Source organism: Salmo salar, chromosome 12 (genome assembly GCF_965601325.2).
Source record: "Salmo salar chromosome 12, fSalSal1, whole genome shotgun sequence".
Lineage (NCBI taxonomy): Eukaryota > Metazoa > Chordata > Actinopteri > Salmoniformes > Salmonidae > Salmo > Salmo salar.
Window position 1 is genome coordinate 59,207,692 of NC_138302.1, and position 27,975 is coordinate 59,235,666.

Consider the following 27,975-nt stretch of genomic DNA (forward strand, 5'->3'; position numbering starts at 1 on the left):
ATCAGGGTTGGCGGAGTGTGAAAAACACAAACTTGGGGAGGAGGCTTCTAATGTTAACATGAAACCAAGGCTTTTACGGTTACAGAAGTCAACAAATGAGAGGGAATGGGAGTCGTTCTGGGGGCTGCAGGGCCTGGGTTAACCTCTACATCACCAGAGGAACAGAGGAGGAGTAGGATAAGGGTACGGCTAAAGGCTATTAGATCTGGTCGTCTAGTGCGTTCCGAACAGAGAGTAAAAGGAGCAGATTTCTGGGTGTGGAAGAATGGATTCAAGGCATAATGTACAGACAAGGGTATGGTAGGATGTGAGTACAGTGGAGGTTAACCTAGGCATTGAGTGACAATGAGAGGTTTTGTCTCTGGAGGCACCAGTTAAGCCAGGTGAGGTCACCGCATGTGTGGGGGGTGGGACAAAAGGGCTATCTATGGCATATTGGGCTGGGGGCTCTACAGTGAAATAAGACAATCACTAACCGAAACAGCAATAGACAAGGCATATTGACATTAGGGAGAGGCATGTGTAGCCGAGTGATTATAGGGTCCAATGAGTAGCAATTGGCGAGTCAGGGAGCCGATTCAGTAGTCGCTACTACTCTAGGCGAGCTGGAGACACGGCGATTCAGACAGCTAGCAGGCCGGGGCTAGCAGATGGGCCTTCGGTGACGTCGCAATGGAAGAGCCTGTTGAGACCACCTCGGACAATTACGTCGGCAGACCAGTCGTGATGGATCGGCGGGGCTCCGTGTCGGCAGTGAAGGGTCCAGGCCAATTGGCAAGAGGTATTGTAGCGTAAGAAATTAGCTGGTGGACCTCTCGGCCAGCTGGGAGATGGGCCAAGCTCGAGGCCAGCTCAAGGCTAACTGATGCTTGCTTTGGGACAGAGACGTTAGCCAGGAGTAGCCATTCGGATTGCAGCTAGCTAGCTGCGATGCTCCAGTATAAAGGTTCAGAGCTTGTGGTAGGAATCCGGAGATGTGGTAGAGAAAAAAACAGTCCGATATGCTCTGGGTTGATATCGCGCTGTGTATTGACCGAGCTGAGGCTGGCTGGTGTCCGAGTAACAGTGAAGACCGCTAGCAGTGGCTGACTAGTAGCTAGTTATCTGACTAGCTTCTGATGGGGGTTCCGGTTCTAAAGTATAAAAATAGCAGATCCGTAACATTGGGTGAGGCGGGTCGCAGGAGAGTATATTCAGTCCGTAAATGTAAAGTGAGATTAAAATATATACATAACAAAAGACAAACGATATTTACACGGGACAGGACGGGACAAAACACACATCTGCCTGCTACGTCATCTTGGAAGCAGATACCTACTGCCTAGTAGAAACCAAGGCTGTTGGTTTCATCAGGTGATTCTGCCTTCGAATCTCGGCCCAAATGGCAGTAACCTACTGGAAAAGTGCTACCTACTAAGGTAGTTGCCTTGGTAGGCAGTAGGCATCTGCCTTTTGGATTGGTTAAATGTTAACAGTATGCTACACCAACAGTTTCCATTCATACAAAGTGTCAAAATGATTGCCCAGCACTGGTCATGAACTCTTGAAGCTCGAAGCTGAAGCGTGCTGATTAGACCAATGCGCTATGGCGTGCCTTGCAGAGTGGAGTCTGACATTCACAACGTAAATGCAATGGCACTATGCAATGCACCCTGGGCTGAAGAGGTAAACAAATAGGATAAATGTGGTGGAGCCTTGGTTATATAAAACATTTCTCGAGGTAGGAATATCACAAAAATATGATTAATGGCTCATTCGAGAGAAGACAACCTCCCGCGTTATGACATCGGCCATGTATGATTAACGTTTTTGCGATCTAAAAGTTTCTATTAACTTCCAGTGTAGTGAGCGCAGCTTTATCACAATGGCACATCATACCGGCTGAGTTTCTGCATGCTTGAACAGCAATAGCTCAGATACACATGAAAACAACATGAAATTACCCAGGGAATCGATAGAACATAGCTCACAAATGCATAAAAACAATAACATTCTATGTGGGAGATTCTTTCCTTTTTAAGGGAGGAAAGACTGGATTCCCAACTGGCACCCAATAGTGTGCCATTTGGAACGCAGCCTGGGTCACGGAATACAGTAGCTAGCTGCAGCCTCTCCAGCATGTGCCTAGAGTTTGTCTGCATGCTAGCCTGCAACACTGCATGGTGTATTTAAAGAAGGCACTCCAATACATCTCTTTCCCATTGATGGATGCTTGCTGAGGTGGCAAATATACACTGGGTGTACAAAACATTAGGATGCTCTTTCCATGACAGACTGACGAGGTGAAAGTTATGATCGCTTATTGATGTCACCTTCAACCACTTAAATCAATGTAGATGAAGGGGAGGAGACGGGTTAAAGAAGGGTTTTTGAAGCCTTGAGACAATTGTGACATGGATTGTGTGTGTGCCATTCAAAGTGAATGGATAAAAAAATATATTTAAGTGCCTTTGAACGTGGTATGGTAGTAGGTGCCAGGCCGCACCGGTTTGAGTGTTAAGAACTCCAACGCAGCTGGGTTTTTCATGCTCAACAGTTTCCAGTGTGTATCAAGAATGGTCCACTACCCAAAGGACATCCAGCCAACTTGACTGTGGTAAGCCACGAAATCACTAGTTTGAAAGACTGTTTTTCTGGAAGCTGTGCTGTGCCATTTTCCTCCACATGGGCCAGCCCCCTAGCAATTTGTGTTCTGGCCAATGCGACTCAGCACCTCACCATTTCAGTGACAGCTAGCAAGATGCACACAGCAGAGCGAGAGAGCAATGACGTGGTGCATATACTGTATGTGACGTGGTGAAGCAATTTTTAGTGACCACTTTTGGCTTGTGAGAACTACTTTCAGATCTACTGGCTAAAACGTATACAAAAGTACCAGATTGTGTATCTACTGGTGACATTTTATATTAAGTTTATCAAAAAGTGGTCAAATATATAGTCAGGTGCAAAGGCAAGATCAGAAGTTCTCGCGATTGAGAAAAACATCAGACTGATTAATGGCTGTCTATCGATTCCACATGATTCAGGAGCTTCACTCCAGGCAGCCAAAACCAACTCCCACCCTTGCCTCAACCATGACCCTCACCCAAACATTAACCCCCCCCCCCCCCCCAACTCAACCACCCCCATCCCTACATATCCCCCCTGATGCGCACCGTATTAGCTTTTCCCCCTCTAATAGCGGGGGATTCTGACATGAATTAAGCGTGTGTAAATGGAATGTAATTCCCTTTTTACAGATGCGTCGTATTTTAACCTTGACAACATTCCCTCATTCCACCACCTTTACGTGTGATGAAACGATGAATCGGGTCGAGCAACCTGTCGGTTCCAAGTGGAAGAACTTTATTTTTTCAGATAGAAATAACACCATTCTCCATGCACTGTTGTTTACAGATTGTTGACAACTATTGATACGAGCTAGGTAAATGAGTAAGTCGTCTGGATAAGGGGATTGTAAATATACACCGGGTGTATAAAACATTAAGGACAACTGCTCTTTTCATGACAGACTGACCAGGTGAAAGCCACAATCCCTTATTGATGTCACTTGTTAAATCCACTTCAATCAGTGTAGATGAAGGGGACGAGACAGGTTAAAGTAGGATTTTTTCGTCTTGAGATAATTGAGTCAGATTGTGTATGTACCATTCAGAGGGTGAATGGCTAGACAAAATATTTAAGTGCCTTTGAACGGGGTATTGTAGTAGGTGCCAGGCGCAGCGGTTTGTGTCAAGAACCCCAAACGCTGCTGGGTTTTTCACACTCAACAGTTTCCTGTGTGTATCAAGAATGGTCCACCACCCAAAGGACATCCAGACAACTTTTAACTTCGGTTCACTGGACACAAATGTGAAATAAATCATTTAGCAGCAATACTGAAGCATGTCAACAGATCACCTTTTCCACAGTGAAGTTTATGAAATGCTGGCCTTATAACTTGCAAGGCCGAAATTTAGAGACCCAAGCTATAGGCTTCTGTAGCCATGCGCAAATTACAGTATAGCGCCAAACCTGAGTTGATTTTTAATTTCTATAATGTTTTAATTATATGCCCAGACTTCACTGTATTTCTTCTTACTTTATTGTATCATGTTAAATATTAGACACTATCGGTTGCCACCATCTGTTATAAATGTCAGTGACTTTAGTGTTAGTTTCCTTACATTTTGCATCATTCTATTACATAGTTAATCTTTCTTTCCTCTGCCAGGTTTGTGTGGTTGTTTGTGTGGTTGTTCCTGAGGTTGTTCCTGAGGATCGCTAGCAACAGGGGATCATATTAAGCTAACGTATTGCAAGTTGTGCAATCATTTTGGACATGTAGCCTATTTGAATCATTATGGAACGCAGACCATAAGTAGTAGTGTGAACTTGGAGCCCGGCACACGGTTCACGACAACTGGACCGCTGTCATCACAGATGACACTTTTCTCTCCTTCCAATATTTCATGGTTTGAACAATTGAATATGGCAACTTTTCAGGATGAATCAAACCAATGTAGTTTTGATTCATCAATATATTTTGTGTGTAAAGGCTCTCCACACCAGTTAATTTTTTTGTCATTCATAAATAGGACAGAGTATTTAAAAATCTACTAATTGGTGCTGAAAATATGAATATGCATGTATTTACATGGCTTTCTTTCATTGGACCCTTATCTGAACCGCTCTCCATATATTCTAGTGAGTCTGTTAATAAAATTCAAATTTAAGGGATGGCTTTAGATAAATGTATTGAAAATCCTATTGACTGAGAACTCCACAAGAAAATCTGTTGGCCAGCAAGTGGAAGGGTTTTGAGAGGTTGAATTCTATTTATTCAGCACGCGCAAGGGAACCACACCTGCCAATTCTGTTAGGCACCTGCATAAGGTACGTCTGAATACCAACTACTGAGAAGTGCGTAGGGAAGGCATACATTTCCTACGTCTGAATGGGATCCATAGAGATCATTTTCCTACACCAGAACAATATTTACTTTCTGTATAGGCTATGTGTGAGTGTGTTAATTGGTTTGTGTGTGGGTGTGTGCATTAGCGTTGTTGGATTCTAGCTTGAAATATACTTATTCATGTTACCATACCAAAACTTGGATTACTTTACATGTGTAAGAAATGCATATGTTGGGGGTCAAGGAAGGGTAAAGAGGTACTTGCTGTGTGGAAAGTTACTGAGTGATATGGAAAGTGACTAAGTGAGAAAAGGGGAAGTGCAGGAAGTTCAAATATTATTGTTGAATATGAATGTTCCTAAGGATGGAGGTAAAGGTCGACAGTCTAGTTTCAGTTCTTGATAAGGCAAGCCAGTTGCTGTGGAACCAGGGCCATGGGGAATGTGGAACTCAACTCGAGATCAGGTCAACAGTTTGAAGAGAGAAGATACTGCTGGAAGAACATCTCCCACACATATACTCACTTCCACGCCTATGAGGGTCCTAGAGTTAAGCAGGGCCATGACAATACCAGTAAGAGGGAGGAACCTACTGTGTTTCAACCGATCCTTCTTTGGTGTTAGGTAATCTTAGACATGCAAGGAGGTGACTCTGCCTAGTTGGAAAGTATAACGATTTGTTTGTGTTGCTTGTATGTTGTCTTGGCAGCTGTATGACTCAGTGGGGTGAATAAACTTGGTTTGAGCTTTTTCTAGTCATCGGCGTTCACGTGTGGGCATATGGTCACTGCTCTCAATAATTTCAACCTGACTCTTCAAATCCATTCCTCTCGCCTCGTGTTGTGAACATAAAGCAACAACAAACATTTATCACCCACTAGTACCAGACCAGCGCCTAACGATGCTAATATATTTCCTATCGCTACTGTTCCATTAACAATCATACTGTGTCACGGCTCCTCTGGACCTGAATCCTCATGTAAACTCATCAGATAGCAGTGGGTGTTTTCCAACAGTGATGATTAGTCCATCATGCGTATGAGAACGATTGTCCCAACTCCTAACCATACGTTATTATCCCCTATGACTTACTGTGCTGCTGTGAAATTGATAATCTTGTACTGTCATTTCTTCATTACTCTATGGACTAGAATCGATTCTAAAAAGACAGATTGATAGACTAGAAAAGTGGGAAGATTTCATATCCACAATGCTCTTCAACTTGTCTCTTACAGCTGTCATGAATATAGCAAGCGTGATTACTTTGCAACTTATGCTTTTCATGATTGACAGTTATTATGGTTGTGAAAAAAGCATCTCATAAAAGACTCATTTTAGATGTAGAAATGACAAGAACAGCAATAAAGCAAGGCCGTGCAGGAGTCAGGATGAAGCCAAACAGAGGAGTAGTCGGACCGCTAGCATCCCTCTCCTCCCCCTTCGCCTCCCTTCATTTACAGCCTTCGGGAAGAAGAGAAACATGGGGTGACTATGAGCCCCAGCCTCCAGATGATCCCAGTTAGGAGAGCTTGAGTCAACAGGAGAGGGGATCTTGCTGTGTCTTACAACACATTCATCTGCCTAACAAAAAAAAGTAACTTCTGTCTCCATAGTGACTGACTGCATGCAGAAAACTCTCTCTCGCTGTTGTCAAGACTACCAGATCGCTATGACCTCCGAGCAGTGCAAAACAGTTAGACATGCAGGGATCTTTCTTTCCATTAGGCCTTGACTACTGATTGGCTAAAAGCAAAACAAACAGGGAAACATGAGTCAAACACATCAAATGCTGGCTGGAGTTCTCAGTTTTAGGTACACCGCCCAGTTCACAAATGGTTAGCTCCTACAGACAATAAGTCACGTGGCCGTGGCTTGCTATATAAAGTAGGCAGACAGGCATTCAATTACTGTTCGATTGAACGTTAGAATGGGCAAAACGAGTGACCTAAGCGACTTTGAGCGTGGTATGATCATCGGTGCCAGGCACAACGGTTCCAGTATCTCAGAAACGGCCGGCCTTCTGGGCTTTTCACACACTACAGTGTCTATGGGTTTACCGAGAATGGTGCGACAAACAAAAAAACATCCAGTCAGCGGCAGTCCTGTGGGCGAAAACAGAAGAATTGTGTAAGCTAACAGGCAGGCCACAAACAGAAAAATAACGGTGCAGTACAGCAGTGGTGTGCAGAACGGCATTTCGGAAAACACAAGTTGTTGGTCCTTGTCCCAGATGGGCTATTGCAGCAGACGACCACACTGGGTTCCACTCCTATCAGCTAAAAACAAGAAGAAGCTGCTCCAGTGGGCACACGATCACCAACACTGGACGATTGAGGAGTGGAAAAACGTTGCCTGGTTCGATGAATCCCGGTTCCTGTTGAGCCATGCTGATGACAGTCAGGATTTGCCGTAAGCAGCATGGCCCCATCCTGCCATTGTCAACGGTACAGGTTGGTGACAGTGGTGTAACGGTGTGGGGAATGTTTTCCTAGCACACGTTAGGTCCCTTGATACCAATTGAGCAACGTTTCCATGTGCGGAAGAATTCAGGCTGTTCTGGAGGCAAAGGGGGGTCTGATTCAGTACTAGATGGATTTACCTAATAAACTGGCCTCTGAGTATAGTCTTCTTTCAGCCAATTCTGGTGAACTCAGTGCGGTTCACTTACATATGACCTCATTTATTTGTTGTGCAATGTGAACACTCCAAAGGAACTCAGACGCCTTTTAAAAGAGCCCCCGAAGCAAACCGAACGGATACCATCTCAAGGTGGTCTGAGTTCGGTTTGCTTGAATTCTGCAGACCGGTTCCCTTTTTTAGGGCAATGTGAACACCAAGCTGTCCAGGTTCACTTGTCATTATTCCCGCACCACACACACTAGACTACTGCAACACCGTTTCCCCTGCCATACCCCCTCACATTAGTACCCACAAAAGAGAAAATGATGTGCAGGTTTGTGAATTTTTTGTTTGGATATTGATTAGCAATTGTCAAGGATGCACAGGAATTCCAAAATATGTGTGGAGTTTTTTGTACTGACACAATGTTCAGATTATTTGTTTGGGTAAGAAAGCTTCATAAGCTGTTGATTCAATTGTGTGGTTTAAATAGTGAGAAGACAACATATTTGGTGAGAATCACAACATTAGGTACAAAATCCTTGCTACCCAGGACTCTTGGGATGTCTCAACTTACGTTAACCCATTGAAGTTGACATTTAAAATGGCTACGGTTAGGATTTAGGGTAGGGATGTCCCAAGGATCGTGTATAGCGCTAATCACAAAATCAACGCTAGCTCTTGAAAGGGCAGTGTACAATTTTCAATTAGTGTTCTTCTGCTATTTATGTTACCAATTAATGTTTACATGTTAATGTTATCTTCTGATAATTATTACCGGTATATCTTTTAACTAATCGCAATCTATTCGTTTTCAAAATGTAAGTAGGTATATTTAGCTGTCTGATAACACCATCTGATGGCATGGCTTGCCCTGCACTTCATAAAAACCCAGAGTGAATTTAGTGAATGTTGGAAAAAGATATTGGTTCCTTTCTAAACATAGCAATGTGAATGCATAGAGGACTCGGGCCACAAAATAGGTGAAGAGAACTGGCAAAGGAGTCCTCATTCAAAGGCAAGTGCAGTGTAAATACAAAGAGAACTGGAAGCTAATAGTTTGAATTTAGTTACAAAATAAGACATACTAATTATAATCAAAATCTAATATTTACATGTAAAAATGACTGATAACAGGATAAATGGCAGAAGAAGAATTGCAGATTAAATCATGTTTTAATTGAAAATTGTACTGCCAACCTGCTCATTCTTTGTTTGTGGTACTAATGTAAGGGGCTATGGCAGGAGAAACGGTGCTGCAGTAGCATATGGTGCCTGGTGTGGAAATAATAAGTGAACCTGGAGAGCTTTGTGTTCACATTGCACTAAAAAAGGGAACCAAACCACAAATTAACCAAACTCTTGAGATGGTCTCAATTTGGTTTGCGTCGTGGGCTCTGAGGGGTCTGAGTCGCTTTGGAGCAGTCACACTTTTTTTTTCTTCTTTTTTTTTTATTACGCAAACCGCACTGAGTTCCCAAAAATTGTCTGAGGGACAAAAATGTATTGTACCACAAAGTCATAAAATCAGAATTTAAACCAAATCTGAACCTTAACCACACTGCATACCCTAATGCATAACCCTAACCTAAAATTAAGACCATTTCATGAATTTTTAAGATATAGCCAATTTTGACTTTGCAGATGGCCCATCTAACAGAAATCACTCAGTTATGCCTCCAGGGCAAGACTCATGACAATAAACGTCAACCTGCGTTTCACCTCCATGTATGAAGTGCACTAAACTTGAACAATTAACAACTCCTGGAAGGCCCCTCTGAAAGGCTATAATATAATGCTGCCCTTTGCTTGACCAATGTGTACAGTATTTGACATGCTAAATTATTCTGCGGTGAGGAGTCTAAACACTGAGCACGGTTACATGCACACAAAAATACAATTATTGTGGATAGTCAGATTAATATAGTTTGTCTAAAATGTTTACATTCTTAGCAAGAAGAACAATTTCCATAATGATCCTATTTACATGGACACATCTTAAAAACAGGCTACTGATCTGACTTTTGATAAATGCTCTAAGTTCTACCACAGTGACCATGTTATTTTTGCTAAACCTTTTTAACTATAAGTTTGGACATATAAAGTTTGATAACTATTTCTAAGATGCATACTTAAAGTTTTTCCCGAAGCCACTTCTTTCGCACATAAGAGGGAGGTTTGCGCTACCGGTGCTGGCATATACACAGATCATATACACCACTGAAATGCAGATAAAAAAAAACAGTTGTTTTAATCGGCGTATGCTTACTTCTATTTTGACCGTACGCCGATTTAAGATAGTCATGTAAACACCTTACTCTGTTTATTTCCATACTCAGCCTACTGTCGTCATCAGTTTAATATTGCAGTATTAGTGTGCATGTAAACATACTCACTGTGAATCCCAGAGAACCCACTGTGAATCCCAGAGAACACCCACTGGGCACAAACTGGTTGAATCAATGTAATTTGTCAGTGTATTGTGATGTGGAACCTATGTGAAAAATACATTGGATTTGAAAAAAGTAATCCAAACTGTTGTTTTGAGGGTGAATTTCAACCACAGGATTATGTCATCATTGTAATCAATTTTCAACAAAGACAAACCTTGTATAAAATGTTGAATTTGTATCTTTGAAACAATGTTATATCCACTATCAGAAAAAAAAATACAGGCTGGCAGCACTTCTTCCTGGAAAGTTGAGCCATCTACAGCTATTAATTTGGCCTCCCATCCAGGGATTTAACCAAGCCCAGCTTAGCTTAGCTTTGATATTTGTCACTGACTACTACCAATGGGCAATCGTGAGAATGATTATTGAGTGATCTCTTAAGAACTAAATATATTCACTGTTGCTATCAAAGTCATTCAAAAGGGTCCATTTTAAAAGGGCATATTACATGTGACCATACTTTATCACTTATATCAACAATGATACTATTTAGGCCTATATAGCATTTGCAAAGTCATCAAACAGCTTTTGTTTCAATTCAACCCAGGGTTCAACTAAAAATAGACAAAACATGCCTAGGGTTTCAAGCTTTGGTTGATTTCAAATGTAATCTTCAAGTTAATCATTAATATGTTGGATTCAACTCTTCTTCTCAAACAAAAATCAAAGGTAAATAATAGGTCAAAATCAAATATTATTTAAAGTGCATTTAAAGTTTAAATAGATTGTCTTATTCTTTAACTTTGATTTTTTGGATGTGTCACGCCTGCTCCCGCTCTTCCTCCCTGGCGCGCTGAGGCGCCAGGCTCCCCAGCATTACGCACTCCTGCCACCACCCGTACACACACCTGCCTTTCCCCGTCACTCGCATCAGCGATTATTGGACTCACCTGGACTCAATCACCTCTGCCATTACCTCCCCTATATCTGTCTGGTTCCCCACTGCAGCATTACTTGTCATATGTCCTTGTTTACCCGTGTGCTGACGCTGGTCCTGTTTTGTTGCCTGTCTGTTCCATATTAAATGTCAACTCCCCGTACCTGCTTCTCATCTCCAGCGTTGGTCCTTACAGGTTGAGCTGGAGACGTGAATCCAACATGTCAATATATTATTTTATAGACAAACTGGAGATTGAATTGTTTGGTTGTCACTGCAACCAAATATCAACATTTGAAGGAGATATATCTTCTGCTTGGATAGTTCCATCTGTGCCACAGACTTAGTCTGGCTTTAAATCCTATTTTGTCTACAAATTTAGAATTGATATGTTGGATTCACATCTCCATCTCAAGAAAAAAATCTAAGGTAAAGAATAGGAGTAAATCAAACATTAAAGTTTGATTAGATTTAGTCTTAAAATTAGATTGTTGGTTGAGAGACACGTGAATCCAACATAAAAAAAATATTAATTTGTAGACAAACTGGAATTAAAGTCAGTGGCACAAAAGATACATCTCCTTAAAAAATGTAATATATCGTTGCGTTGACAACCAAACAACTTTTGTAATATAGTAAAAATGTAAGGCTCTTACAAATGAATGTAACAGTATTTATTCAATCGTAAAATGAGCATCACATCCATGGACACATTTTGAGGTTAGCCTACTGTAACTATAAATGTCTTCCTATGTAATCATAGAAAATGTGCATGTTCAACATAGCATGCAAAGGCTGTAGGTCTGTGGAGATCTTCACAATTGCTATAATAATCTGTGTAGGATCTCGAACATCATTGATATCTTGCACTATGTACTTTTAATCTAATCTCAACTTCAGTCCCGGTCATTTAGTTGTGCTATTTTATGAAACAGTGATTACACATTAAATTGTTGTATAAATACAAAATATCTGACATTGTATTCCCATTTGAACTTTGGTGTGTTTTTTAAATGGTTGAAAGTGCAGTGATAACACATTTAGATGACAACTAAACCAAAAATCTGACTGGTTTTTTTCATCGGAATTCAGTTGTACTTTTAGATGGTTGAAAGCAGTGATGACACATCGGGAATTCAACAAACTTCTGGCTGTCTTTTTGAGTGGGTGAATAAAAGGTTGAAATCTCATTGAACAACGTCTCAACCAAATATGACCCATATTTCCATGTTGAAATGACGTGATGTGGGCAGTTTGATTTTAAGAGAAACAGTAGTTTACAATGTAACATGCTATTCTTCCTAACACTTAGTACCTTGGTATGGTAGCCTAGTGTTTAGAGTATTAGGCCAGTAACTAAAAGGTTGCCGGATCGAATTCCCAATCTGACAAGGTAAAAATCTGTCGTTCTGAGCAAGGCAGTTAACCCACTGTTCCCCGTGGATGTTGATTAAGGCACCTCTCTGATTCAGAGGGGTTGGTTTTAATGTGCAAGACACATTTCAGTAGAAGGCATTCAGTTGTACAACTGACTAAGTATCTCCTTTTCTTATTAACACACTATGAGTCAATACGGTGCTCTGGTCTGGTCCCAGTGACATAACACTACCACATCTCCCACAGTCTTTTGAGTGTGTTTCAAACAGAGCAATTCATTACATTAAACTCACCATCCATTCCACAGAAACTTGTTTTGACACATTTGTGTCCCACTCAAGACCAGCAAAATACACTGCTCAAAAAAATAAAGGGAACAGTTAAACAACACATCCTAGATCTGAATGAAAGAAATAATCTTATTAAATACTTTTTTCTTTACATACTTGAATGTGCTGACAACAAAATCACAAAAATAATCAATGGAAATCCAATTTATCAACCCATGGAGGTCTGGATTTGGAGTCACACTCAAAATTAAAGTGGAAAACCACACTACAGGCTGATCCAACTTTGATGTAATGTCCTTAAAACTAGTCAAAATGAGGCTCAGTCGTGTGTGTGTGTGTGGCCTCCACGTGCCTGTATGACCTCCCTACAACGCCTGGGCATGCTCCTGATGAGGTGGCGGATGGTCTCCTGAGGGATCTCCTCCCAGACCTGGACTAAAGCATCCGCCAACTCCTGGACAGTCTGTGGTGCAACGTGGCATTGGTGGATGGAGTGAGACATGATGTCCCAGATGTGCTCAATTGGATTCAGGTCTGGGGAACGGGCGGGCCAGTCCATAGCATCAATGCCTTCCTCTTGCAGGAACTGCTGACACACTCCAGCCACATGAGGTCTAGCATTGTCTTGCATTAGGAGGAACCCAGGGCCAACCGCACCAGCATATGTTCTCACAAGGGGTCTGAGGATCTCATCTCGGTACCTAATGGCATTCAGGCTACCTCTGGCGAGCACATGGAGGGCTGTGCGGCCCCCCAAAGAAATGCCGCCCCACACCATGACTGACCCACCGCCAAACCGGTCATGCTGGAGGATGTTGCAGGCAGCAGAACGTTCTCCACGGCGTCTCCAGACTCTGTCACGTCTGTCACGTGCTCAGTGTGAACCTGCTTTCATCTGTGAAGAGCACAGGGCACCAGTGGCGAATTTGCCAATCTTGGTGTTTTCTGGCAAATGCCAAACGTCCTGCACGGTGTTGGGCTGTAAGCACAACCCCCACCTGTGGACGTCGGGCCCTCATACCACCCTCATGGAGTCTGTTTCTGACCGTTTGTGCACATGCACATTTGTGGCCTGCTGGAGGTCATTTTGCAGGGCTCTGGCAGTGCTCCTCCTGCTCCTCCTTGCACAAAGGTGGAGGTAGCGGTCCTGCTGCTGGGTTGTTGCCCTCCTACGGCCTCCTCCACGTCTCCACGTCTCCTGATGTACTGGCCTGTCTCCTGGTAGCGCCTCCATGCTCTGGACACTACGCTGACAGACACAGCAAACCTTCTTGCCTCAGCTCGCATTGATGTGCCATCCTGGATGAGCTGCACTACCTGATCCACTTGTGTGGGTTGTAGACTCCGTCTCATGCTACCACTAGAGTGAAAGCACCGCCAGCATTCAAAAGTGACCAAAACATCAGCCAGGAAGCATAGGAACTGAGAAGTGGTCTGTGGTCTCCACCTGCAGAACCACTCCTTTATTGGGGGTGTCTTGCTTATTGCCTATAATTTCCACCTGTTGTCTATTCCATTTGCACAACAGCATGTGAAATGTATTGTCAATCAGTGTTGCTTCCTAAGTGGACAGTTTGATTTCACAGAAGTGTGATTGACTTGGAGCAGTATACATAGATATAATACATTTTTTCACAATGTTCAACAAAGGAACTTAGATGATCAGTCATCAGATCTGATCAGGCATAATTCCATGCTACTTACAGTGCATTCGGAAAGTATTCAGACCCCTTGGTTGTGAGAGTCGTTGTCCAGTTGGAAGTGCTCTGGAGCAGGTTTTCATCAAGGATCTCTCTCTGTTCTTTGCTCCGCTAATCTTTGACTCGATCCTGACTAGGCTCCCAGTCCCTGCCACTGAAAAACATACCCACAGCATGATGCTGCCACCACCATGCTTCACGGTGGAGATGGTGCCAGGTTTCCTCCAGACGTGCCGCTTGGCATTCAGGCCAAAGAGTTCAATCTTGGTTTCATCAGACCAGAGAATCTTGTTTCTCATGGTCTGAGAGTCTTTAGGTGCCTTTTGGCAAACTCCAATCGGGCTGTCATGTGCCATTTTACCATAAAGGCCTGATTGGTGGAGTGCTACAGAGATGGTTGTCCTTCTGGAAGGTTCTCCCATCTCATTTACATCATTACATTTACGTCATTTAGCAGATGCTCTTATCCAGAGCGACTTACAAATTGGTGCATTCACCTTATGATATCCAGTGGAACAACCACTTTACAATAGTACATCTATATTTCTTTTTTTTGGGGGGGGGGGGGTTTAGAAGGATTACTGTATCCTATCCCAGGTATTCCTTAAAGAGGTGGGGTTTCAGGTGTCTCCGGAAGGTGGTGATTGACTCCGCTGTCCTGGTGTCATGAGGGAGCTTGTTCCACCATTGGGGTGCCAGAGCAGCGAACAGTTTTGACTGGGCTGAGTGGGAACTGTGCTTCTGCAGAGGTAGGGAGGCGAGCAGGCCAGAGGTGGATGAACGCAGTGCCCTTCTTTGGGTGTAGGGACTGATGGTGCCGTTCCCCTCACAGCTCCGTAGGCAAGCACCATGGTCTTGTAGCAGATGCGAGCTTCAACTGGAAGCCAATGGAGTGTGCGGAGGAGCGGGGTGACGTGAGAGAACTTGGTAAGGTTGAACACCAGACGGGCTGCGGCGTTCTGGATGAGTTGTAGTGGTTTAATGGCACAGGCATCTCCACAGAGGAACTCTAGAGCTTTGTCAGTGACCATCGGGTTCTTGCCTCTCTGACCAAGGCCTATCTTCCCCCAATTGCTCAGTTTGGCCAGGTGGCCAGCTCTAAGAAGAGTCTTGGTGGTTCCAAACTTCTTCCATTTAAGAATGATGCCACTGTGTTCTTCAGGACCTTAAATGCTGCAGAAATGTGTTACCCTTCCCCAGATCTGTGCCTCGACACAATCCTGTCTCAGAGCTCTACAGACAATTCCTTCGACCTCATGGCTTGGTTTTTGCTCTGACATGCACTGTCAACTGTGGGACCTTATATAGACAGCTGTGTGCCTTTCCAAATCATGTCCAATAAATGTAATTTACCACAGGTGGACTCCAATCAAAATGTAGAAACATCTCAAGGATGATCAATGGAAACAGGATCCACCTGAGCTCCATTTCAATTCTCATAGTAAAGGGTCTGAATACTTATGTAAATAAGGTATTATTTCAATTTTTTATATATATTTGCAAAAATTTCTAAAACCTGTTTTCGCTTTGTCATTATGGGGAAGAAGAAAAAAAAAATTCATCCATTTTAGAATAAGGCTGTAACATAACAAAATGTGTAAAAAAATCAAGGGGTCTGAATACTTTCCAAAGACACTGTACATAGTGACATACTGTATTTCAAAAATCAAATAAAAACAACATCAACTGAATGATAACTTGTTTCATGGATCCAGATGTTATCAACCCCACATGTCCACAAGGACAAGACAGTTTGTACTAAAGCCGCATCCGGGCCCTAACACATGAGGAATGTCAGGATTAACCATAAGACCTAAATACAATATTTCCAAATAAATTAATTAACTCCATACCCTGAATTCCTGGATAAACTGAATTCAGTAATCTCTCTGGGAGCGTAAGGAGCTTTCCGTCAACACACACAGTGGGATTATATTTTGCTCTCTGCCAGGTCTCACTGGGAACACTGACAACAGGGAGGGAAGATTGGTTACGAGGTTTTCATAGGAACAAGTTGATGCTACCCTCCTGGTTATTCACTCCTTAAATCCTGCTTATGTAAGACTTTTTATAATATCTCAATATTCTGTCTGACTCCACATTTACTGTATTGAATTCTCTATCCAATGTCATTGGGAAAAAAAGAGAATTAACAACTTTAAGGTTGAAATATCTGGATAAAGATTGTTGTTCATGTTGTTCACTGAAGCGGTGATCTGCTTCTCTCACGTTGATGCAACATTGGGATAAATATGGTGTAATACTGGAACTGTATATGACTGACTTGTCTCTCTACTTACTTTAGCTTTCCCCATTTGGCTACACCAGGTCTGATATACTGTAAGGGACCACCTCTTTATCCATCCAACAGTGGTTGAGTCCCAAATGCCACCCTATTCTCTATATTCTCTACTTGTGTGAACTGACCGAAACCTAATATGATGATCCTAGGCTTCATATGTGCTTCAAAGTTTGGACCATTACAATGTCTACTGAAAAATGTTTTTTGAATGTGAAATTTAAAAATTAAACAAAGCATAAGAATGTTTCCTCTGTCTGATCAAACACACTGACAGAAGAGCAATGGTCTAAATAAGACTGCATAAGACAGTGACCGTAATGCAGCAGTCAGACCATCTTGCCTTTAGCATCTGATAGACCAGTCAGGCATCCTTATAATGACAATATCCGAAGGGGGGGGGGGGGAAATCTGCCAACGTAGCCTTATATCTACCCACTATACCCGAAGGATAGAGTACATTGCATTCTACCCCAAGGAGAGCCATGCTAAGGTACACACACGCACTGTGGGAAGGCAAACAAGGATACATTTTTAAGTACAAATTCCAAATGTAACTACTTAAAGACATAAGGGAGTTCTTCATTATAGGATCGCTATGGTTCTCCTTCTCAGAACATCCAAGTAAACGCATAATGGATCCATGGCAGCTTGATGCCGTACTACAGAAAAAGGCCAAAGATGTTGAAAAATGTTGGCCCCATAATCACATCCAAGTGTGTGTTATTACCGCGAATTACATCCATGTCAACCTTGCAAAAAGAAGATTCAAACCTCAAGGGTGTTTCCTGGTTAAATAAAATGTATTCTTCTCACCCTGTTTTCATTGGCTCCTTTTTTCATTTTCCCCTCTTTGCTCCTCTCATGAGCTGCTGTTACTGGGCCATTTGGCCTGGCTGCTCTATGCTCTGTTCTCACTGAGACACTATAAATAAATACAATGATGGCCAAGAACACTAATCTCTCTGGAACGCTAAACATAATATACTTCTTCTTGCACATCTCTCTCCCAGCATTGAGAGTTATATACAGTGGGGTCCGGAATTATTGGACCCCTTTATAAAGATAAGCAAAAAACTACGGAAAATGAACAATTGTTATTTTATATTAATACAATTCCTCAGAAAAAGAGATTTTGTTTAACAAGTAATACAAAAATATAAAAAAGGTAGGGGTAAGAATGTTTGATCCGTTGTTTTCAAGCACCCTCCCCTTGCGAGGATAACGACACAGAGCTGTTTTCTAAAATGTTTTATGAGATTGGAGATTCTTTCCAGATCCTAGATAATTAGGGCCCTATAAAATCTGCGTTGCGGAGAATGCGGACGGAATCCAGGAATCTAGACATTAAATGTAATTCAACAATATACTTTCTTTTTTTTACTTTGTAGAAAAATCTACTAAATGCATTAATCTGCCCAAGGTTAACATAAAACATGCATAAAAAGCCTCAGTGATTCGTATTTTACTTCAACTTTCTGAAGAGGCAAAGTCACAGGAATCAAATAATCTAATACAATTTCATGTCACCTGCGCCAAATACAAATGCTTGCTTACAAGCCCTTAACCAACAATGCAGTTTTAAGAAAACAGAGTTAATGTTAACAGAGTTAACATTTACAAATAGTCCGGCTGGCCATTTGATTTAAATGTTCAGCAGTCTTATTGCTTGGGGTTAGAAGCTGTTAAGGAGCCTTTTGGTCCTAGACTTGGCACTCCGGTACCGCTTGCCGTGTGGTAGCAGAGAGAACCGTCTATGACTTGGGTGACTGGAGTCTTTGACAATTTTTTGGGCCTTCCTCTGACACTGCGTGCGCACGCACGCATTTGTCTATCACTTTGTGTAGCTGTTAGTGATAAGGCTAATGTAATGGCAACCTTCTTCTGGTAGATGGAAAGGCTTTCCCAAAAACCTAAAATGTTAACTACAAAGTAGCCTATGCCTAAATGGCAGAATGATATAATGATTATTTGCATCAATCCAGTCTTTTGTTTTGCAACTCTGCAATCACATGAGTGCTACAGAAACATTGCTAACCAAACAACGGTCCCTTGCTGATGTGCAGTTGAACTAGGGTAAATACACCCAAAATTCTAAATGTCAGATTTTTCCCAGACCCCAAAAGTGGTCTTCTGGTGTGGTTTAAGCATTGTTGTGGGCTTATAACATCCACTTTTTTTGTTTTTCCTATTAAAAAAGTATGATTTTGAGATTGAAAAACAGAAACCTGGAAAAACTAAAACAGAGATAATGGAATCAGGCAAAAAATAACACTGATTTAATAGGGCCCTATTGATATCCTTAGTCTGTGCTTATGGACTTGATGTGTGCTTGGGGTTATTTTCTTGCAGGGAGATTCACTTGCAACCAGGTTTTTGGCTAAAATGTCCTGGTACTTGGTAAAGTTCATGAATCGGTTGACCTTAACAAGGGCCCCAGGACCAGTGGAAGCAATATATCCCCTTAACATGAAAGATCCACCACCATATTTTACAGTAGGTATGAGGTATTTTCTGCATATGAATTGTTCTTTCGAAAGGCCATTGGTCCTGGGACGCAACGGCATCATGAACATCACTAAGCACCAGGACATTTTAGCCAAAAACCTGGTTGCCTTTGCTGGCAGGCTGAAACTTGGCTGCAAGTGAATCTTCCAGCAAGACAACAACCCAAGCGCACATCCACAAAGAAATGTGTTAATTGACCACAAAATCAACATTTAGCAATAGCCATCTCAGTCTCCGGACATGAACCCCATTGAAAACCAGTGGTTTGAATTGAAGAGGGCAGACGAAGGATATCAAGGATCTGGAAAGATTCTGTATGGAGGAATGGTCTAAGATCCCTCCCAATGTGTTCTCCAGTTTCATAGGAAAAGGCTCAATGTCATTCTCTACTAATTTTGATGCCTATTTTGGGGGGATTTTTTGTATTACTTCTTAAACAAAATCTATTTCTCTGAGCAATTGTATTAGTATACATTTTCCCATTTCTTTAGCATACAATATATCTCAGTATTTGTATAATTGTTTTATACACAGTCATTTTTTTCTCATCTTTATCAAGGGATCCAATCATTCCGGACCCCACTGTAGCTATTACTGTAACAGTGGTGTCAGAACACTTACGTTCCCAGAATTTCTTTGAAGTCGTAGTTTTCTTTGATGTCTGACGTCTTCTTTTTCCATCCATTCCCGTCCTCTAGATCTCCAAGGGGCATCCTATCCTAAACTGTCAATCCGATCGGCCAAGGGAGAACTGTGGAGGGATAAAGTGGTGGACAGTCAGGCAGAAAGCTTAGCATCACCATTTACTAGCTCACATTTCTCAGGCAAAAAGTAAATCCACCTTCAAGAAAAAACGAAAGAACATCTAATGCAATCAACTATATGACTGGACAGATACTAATCCCAGAGAGCATTCACTGAATGTTAAATACATTACCGGTCAGGTATTTTAATTGTCTGCAATGTCTACTTGTTAATGTCTTAATGTAAATTGTAATTGTTTGTAATGTCTATTTAGTACTGTGTTGGACCCCAGGAAGATTTGCCGATGTTATGCATGGCGTCAGCTAATGGGGATCCTAATCAAATTCAAAATTAGCCAGAAAAACCTGCTCACTGGAAAAGACACACACAACACACACACACACACACAAATAAATAAGGAATAGGGTGCCATTTGGGAAGCAGACATGGTGCTAAACCAGATGTATGGATCAATATTGGAGATTTAAAGCACTTTCCAATGCCGTCTCCCTTTAATATGTAATTCATTACAACTCAGAGGACATTTCAATCCATAAATTACCAGAGTAAAGAGTGATCACCACTTGAGATTGTGTATTTACCACAAGGCTAAGAGAAGGAAAGAGAGCGAGATATGTGGTTATAGTTTCTGTAAACAGTATATTATATGGAACAAAAATATAAATGCAAGATCATGTTTATTTTACTAGTCAGTTAAGAACAAATTTTTATTTACAATGACGGCCTAGAAACAGTGGGTTAACTACTTTGTTCAGGAGCAGAACGACAGATTTTTACCTTGTCAGTTCGGGGATTCGATCTAACAACCTTTCGGTTACTGGCCCAACACTCTAACCATTAGGCTACCTGCCGCCCCTGCAACATTTTTGAAGATTTAACTGAGTTACAGTTCATATAAGGAAAATCAATCAATTGAAATAAATTCATTAGGCCCTAATCTATGAATTTCACATGACTGGGCAGGGGCGCAGCCGGTGGGCCCACCCATGGGCCCACCCACTTTGGAGCCAGGCCCAGCCAATCAGAATTTGTTTTTCCATACAAAAGGGCTTTATTACAGACAAATACTCCTCAGATTCATCAGCTTTCATGGTGACTGGTCTCAGACGATCCCGCAGCTGAAGAAGCCGGATGAGGAGCTCCTGGGCTGGCGTGCTTACAAGTGGTCTGCGGTAGTGAGGCCGGTTGGACGTACTGCCAAATTCTCTAAAATGACATTGGTAGAGAAATTGGTATAGTAGAGTATGGTAGAATATGGTAGAGAAATTAACATTGAATTCTCTGGCAACACCTCTGGTGGACATTCCTGCAGTCTGCATGCAAATTGCATCTTCCCTCAAAACTTCAGACATCTGTGGCATTGTGTTGAGCGGAAATGGAGGAAAACTCGCCTCCCTGCGGACCTGGCATCCGTTCACTCCCTCCTCTCTACATTCTCCTCTTCTGTCTCTGCTGCTAAAGCCACTTTCTACCACTCTAAATTCCAAGCATCTGCCTCTAACCCTAGGAAGCTCTTTGCTACCTTCTCCTCCCTCCTGAATCCTCCTCCCCCCCCTCCTCCCTCTCTGCGGATGACTTCGTCAACCATTTTGAAAAGAAGGTTGACGATATCCGATCTTCGTTTGCTAAGTCAAACGACACCGCTGGTCCTGCTCACACTGCCCTACCCTGTGCTTTGACCTCTTTCTCCCCTCTCTCTCCAGATGAAATCTCACGTCTTGTGACGGCCGGCCGCCCAACAACCTGCCCACTTGACCCTATCCCCTCCTCTCTTCTCCAGACCATTTCCGGAGACCTTCTCCCCTTCCTCACCTCGCTCATCAACTCATCCTTGACCGCTGGCTACGTCCCTTCCGTCTTCAAGAGAGCGAGAGTTGCACCCCTTCTGAAAAAACCTACACTCGATCCCTCCGATGTCAACAACTACAGACCAGTATCCCTTCTTTCCTTTCTCTCCAAAACTCTTGAACGTGCCGTCCTTGGCCAGCTCTCTTGCTATCTCTCTCAGAATGACCTTCTTGATCCTAATCAGTCAGGTTTCAAGACTGGGCATTCAACTGAGACTGCTCTTCTCTGTGTCACGGAGGCTCTCCGCACTGCTAAAGCTAACTCTCTCTCCTCTGCTCTCATCCTTCTAGACCTATCTGCTGCCTTTGATACTGTGAACCATCAGATCCTCCTCTCCACCCTCTCCGAGTTGGGCATCTCCGGCGCGGCCCACGCTTGGATTGCGTCCTACCTGACAGGTCGCTCCTACCAGGTGGCGTGGCGAGAATCTGTCTCCGCACCATGCGCTCTCACCACTGGTGTCCCCCAGGGCTCTGTTCTAGGCCCTCTCCTATTCTCGCTATACACCAAGTCACTTGGCTCTGTCATATCCTCACATGGTCTCTCCTATCATTGCTATGCAGACGACACACAATTAATCTTCTCCTTTCCCCCTTCTGATAACCAGGCGGCGAATCGCATCTCTGCATGTCTGTCAGACATATCAGTGTGGATGACGGATCACCACCTCAAGCTGAACCTCGGCAAGAGGGAGCTGCTCTTCCTCCCGGGGAAGGACTGCCCGTTCCATGATCTCGCCATCACGGTTGACAACTCCCTTGTGTCCTCCTCCCAGAGTGCTAAGAACCTTGGCGTGATCCTGGACAACACCCTGTCGTTCTCCACTAACATCAAGGCGGTGACCCGATCCTGTAGGTTCATGCTCTACAACATTCGTAGAGTACGACCCTGCCTCACACAGGAAGCGGCGCAGGTCCTAATCCAGGCACTTGTCATCTCCCGTCTGGATTACTGCAACTCGCTGTTGGCTGGGCTCCCTGCCTGTGCCATTAAACCCCTACAACTCATCCAGAACGCCGCAGCCCGTCTGGTGTTCAACTTTCCCAAGTTCTCTCACGTCACCCCGCTCTCTCCACTGGCTTCCAGTTGAAGCTCGCATCCGCTACAAGACCATGGTGATTGCCTACGGGGCTGTGAAGGGAACGGCACCTCCATACCTTCAGGCTCTGATCAGGCCCTACACCCAAACAAGGGCACTGCGTTCATCCACCTCTGGCCTGCTGGCCCCCCTACCTCTGAGGAAGCACAGTTCCCGCTCAGCCCAGTCAAAACTGTTCGCTGCTCTGGCACCCCAATGGTGGAACAAGCTCCCTCACGACGCCAGGACAGCGGAGTCAATCACCACCTTCCGGAGACACCTGAAACCCCACCTCTTTAAGGAATACCTAGGATAGGATAAAGTAATCCTTCTAACCCCCCCCCCCCCCCTTAAAAGATTTAGATGCACTATTGTAAAGTGGTTGTTCCACTGGATATCATAAGGTGAATGCACCAATTTGTAAGTCGCTCTGGATAAGAGCGTCTGCTAAATGACTTAAATGTAAATGTGTTGTGTGACAAAACTGCACATTTTAGTAGCCTTTTATTGTCCCCCGCACAAGGTGCACCTGTGTAACAATCATGCTGTTTAATCAGCATCTTGATATGCCACACCTGCTAAGTGGATGGATTATTGTGGCAAAGGATAAATGCTAACTAACAGGGATGTAGACAAATTTGTGCACAACATTTTTGAGAAATATGCTTTTCCTGCAAATGGAACATATTTTTATATTTTTGTTCAGTATATATATCAGGGATTTCATAAACAGGTAGTCAAAATCGTATGTCCTAGGTTGCGAAAATATAGAGTTCCAAACTGCCTCTGGAAGCAACGTCAGCAATATAACTGTTTGTCGGGAGCTTCAAGAAATGGGTTTCCATGGCCGAGCAGCCGCACACACACAAGCTTAAGATCACTATGCGCATTGCCAAGTGTTGGCTGGAGTGGTGTAAAGCTCGCCACCATTGGACTCTGGAGCAGTGGAAACGCGTTCTGTGGAGTGATGAATCATCCTTCACCATCTGGCAGTCCGACGGACAAATCTGGGTTTGGCGGATGCCAGGAGAACGCTATATGCCCCAACGCATAGTCCAAACTGTAAAGTTTGGTGGAGGAGGAATAATGTCTGAGGTTGTTTTTCATGGTTCAGACGAGGCCCCTTAGTTCCAGTTAAGGGAAATATTAACACTACAGCATACACCGATATTCTAGAAAATTCTGTGGTCCCAACTTTGTGGCAACAGTTTGGGGAAGGCCCTTACCTGTTTCAGCATGACAATGACCCCATGCACAAAGCGAGGTCCAAACAGAAATGGTTTGTCGAGATAGGTGTGGAAAATCTTGACTGGCCTGCACAGAGCCCTGACCTCAACCCCATCGAACACCTTTGGGATGAATTGGAATACCGAATGCGAGCCAGGCCTAAACATCAGGGCACAAACTCACTAATGCACTAATGGAAGCAAGCTCCTGCATCTGGTGGAAAGCCTTCCCAGAAGAGTGGAACCTATTATAGCAGTGGGACCAACTCCATATTATTGCCCATGATTTTGGAATGAGATGTTCGATGAGCAGGCATTCACATACTTTGTCATGTAGTGTGTGTGTATATTGTTTAACACTTTTTTGGTTACTACATGATTCCATATGTGTTATTTCATACTTGTTGATGTCTTCACTATTATTCTACAATGTAGAAAATACTACAAATAGAGAAAAACCCTTGAATGAGTAGGTGTTCTAAAACATTTGACTGGTAGAAATAATATATTCATAAGTCATTCGGAAAGTATTCACACCCCTTCCCTTTTTCCACATTTTGTTACGTTACAGCCTAATTCTAAAATTGATTAAATAAAAAAATGGTCCTCCTCAATCTATGTACAATAGCCCATAATGACAATGTGAAATCAGGTTTTTAGACATTTTAGCAAATATACCAGGAATTAAAAACAGAAATACCTTATTTATATAAGTATTCAGAACCTTTGCTTTGAGACTCGAAATTGAGCTCAGGTGCATCCTGTTTCCATTGATTATCCTTGAGATGTTTCTTCAACTTGATTGGAGTCCACCTGTGGTAAATTCAATTGATTGTACATGATTTGTAAAGGCACAGACCTGTCTATATAAGGTCCCACAGTTGACAGTGCATGTTAGAGTAAAAACCAAGCCATGAGGTCGAAGGAATTAGCCGCAGAGCTCCATGACAGGATTGTGTCGAGGCACAGATCTTGGGAAGGGTAGCAAACATTTCTGCAGCATTGAAGGTCCCCAAGAACAAAGCGGCCTCCATCATTTTTCAATGGAAGAAGTTTGGAACCACCAAGACTCTTCCTAGAGCTGGCCAAACTGAGCAATCAGGGGAGAAGGGCCTTGGTCAGGGAGGTGACCAAGAACCTGATGGTCACTCTGACAGAGCTCCTCTGTGGAGATGGGGGAATCTTCCAGAAGGACAACCATCTCTGCAGCACTCCACCAATCAGGCCTTTATGGTAAGGTGGCCAGACGGAAGGCACTCCTCAGTAAAAGGCACATGACAGCCCGCTTGGAGTTTTCTAAATGGCACCTGAAGGACTCAGACCATGAGAAACAAGATTCTCTGGTCTGATGAAACCTGAATGCCAAGCGTCACGTCTGTAGGAAACCTGGCACCATCCCTACGGTGAAGCATGGTGGTGGCAGCATCATGCTGTGGGGATGTTTTTCAGCGGCAGGGACTGGGAGACTAGTCAGGATCGAGGGAAAGATGAACGGAAAAAAGTATAGAGATCCTTGATGAAAACCTGCTCCAGAGCGTCAAGGACCTCAGACTGGGGCAAACAACCCTAAGCACACAGCCAAGACAAAGCAGGAGTGGCTTCGGGACAAGTCTCTGAATGTCCTTGAGTGACACAGCCAGAGCCCGCACTTGAACCCGATCTCATCTCTGGAGAAACCTTAAAATAGATGTGGAGCGAAGCTCCCCATCCAACCTGACAGAGCTTGAGAGGATCTGCAGAGAAGAATGGGAGAAACTCCCCAAATACAGGTGTGTCACGCTTGTAGTGTCATACCTAAGAAGACTCAAGGCTGTAATTGCTGCCAAAGGGTCTCAATACTTATGTAAATGAGATATGTATTTTATTTTTAATACCTTTGCAAAAAAAAAAATGTTTACTTTTTGCTTTGTCATTATGGGGAATTGTGTGTAGATTGATGAGGAAAAAAGACATTCCTACATTTTAGAATAAGGCTGTAAAGTAACAGTCAAGGGGTCTGAATACTTTGAATGCACCGTATATGCACTGAACAAAAATATAAAACACAACATGCAACAATTTCAACAATTTTACTTATCTTCAGATAATATTGTTCAACATCCAAGAGTCAACACTGGAATCTGATGGATGAAATATTTTTTTTTTAAGTGCAGGAGACATTGGCAGGCAGTAGGCTCAAGTAGTCCCATCCACCATAATTAGGATGGATGTTTCATTTAGTGAAGTGCATAACTAGGAGATTTAGCAGTACAATTTTTTATTAATTTCACATACTTTGTCTGTAGGTTGTAATGAGATGAAAAGTAGTTGAATAAGGCAACAGTCAAACATACTTGTTTAGGGAGATTTTTCTGGACCCTAACATCTGTTGTACACCTGTAACCTCTCCACAACTGTCTTTCATGCCAACCTATTGAGAACTGATGATGACCATTACCCTGTTGGCAAAGTCCTAGTGTGTAGCACAGTGCAGTAGTCACATGGAAAAGCGTGGCAGTCCAGGACATTATTGCTCTATACATGAATAGTAGTATAGTATTGCATCTCTCAAAGAGTAAGGAAAGCCATAGGCTGAATAGGCTACAGCAGAATATCACCAATAACACAGGAAATATGCGATATCTTGTTCCATAGCTTCAGTTCTTCAAGCTTTATTCGATTTCCAACAGGCTATGACAAGACTTGAAATGTAAGAAAAAATAGATCTGATATAGAAAATAATAGAATAGGGCTGCATTTACACAGGCAGACCAATTCTGCCCTTTTTTTCACTAATTGGTCTTTTGACCAATCCGATCAGCTCTGAAGAAAATCTAATGTGAAAAGATCTAATGTAAAAAGCTCTGAAAAATAGCTGATATGAAAGATCTGATGTAAATTAGTGAAACAAAGATCAGAATTGGACTGCCTGTGTAAACGCAGCCAAGTACTTACTTCACTGTCAATTATGTGAGAAACTGGCTGGTTTTCATAGGCACGATTAGGCTATCAATGACAACCGTAGGCCTACAATGGCAGACGGGTTAACCAATGTAATATATTATCATATAGACTAATCTGTCAAACACAGGTAGCCTACAAGTATAGCGCACATCAATAGGCGATTGTTGGAATCAAAATACAAGGTGTATGGGTGTACATAAACATTCTGAATGTTCAAGGGTAGGCTATAGTCCAGCGAGAGTATAAAACGGCTATAGTCATAGATAGCCTACAATTCATATCCAAAGATGCTCTAAGGTAGTACGTAGAAGACATTGCCTATGCAAAATCGAACATGCGCCAGTTGGATAGACAGGCTATAGAATAGTCTACTGCGACATTATATCCTAACCGAGGACCAAAAAAACCCCGCTATGTGTAAAATGTGGTTAGCCTATGTTTTCTTTTGCGTCCAAATACAATGCAAATCTTACCTGAATGCGTAAAGCTCAAGAATCCCTTCTCCCTCTTAATGGGCTGTTTGGCTCTATGCGCAGCGCTATATCAGTTGAGGGTGCTGGTCTCGCGCCTGACGTCAAAGAAGGGTATTGGCTTCACAGCTCAGGAAATCAAATAGCCTTAAATCAACCACAGCTAAAAAGTAGTCTACTGGACTGACTTAACCATTGTGTGGTGTACATGTTTCTGTTATCCACCCAATGTTCGCGGGTCTGATGGACCCACAGCATTATTGGGTTTTTAAAACAATACGGCCATAACAATTTACGTAAAAAATACGTAATACTTATATGTTGACTTATATCAATTACAAGCAATATAGACAGCATACGTGGTTAATATTTGCCAGATCACATTTATCAATAAAATCACTATTCGTTTTTTTTTATATAAATAATAATCAGGGGTGGAATAAATCATGTTTATATTGAAGAAATATAACTGAAACAAGGTTTTCATCACTATTGATGTGTATTGCTTTGTGCTGAGCAAATTGGAAGGACACATTTTACATACAATATTTTATGGAAACAATAAATGAGCCCCCATTGAACACAAATTAATGCTGGTCTACACACCACATGAGGGACAGAGTTTTACT

At 42.6% G+C, this 27,975-nt stretch overlaps 1 protein-coding gene across 1 annotated transcript in view; it reads right to left on the bottom strand.

Annotated features, from left to right (window-relative positions):
* The window catches only part of camk1a (calcium/calmodulin-dependent protein kinase Ia), a 67,620-nt gene extending 39,990 nt beyond the window's left edge, over positions 1 to 27,630 (bottom strand). Inside the window, exons 1-2 of the mRNA XM_014132325.3 lie at positions 27,350 to 27,630; positions 19,638 to 19,767 (exon numbers count right to left, since the gene is read on the bottom strand). Of these exons, the coding sequence (XP_013987800.1) occupies positions 19,638 to 19,729 (92 nt within the window). The 5' untranslated portion in view covers positions 19,730 to 19,767; positions 27,350 to 27,630. The remainder of the gene's footprint in view (positions 1 to 19,637; positions 19,768 to 27,349) is intronic.
* Positions 27,631 to 27,975: the final 345 nt, after the last annotated feature.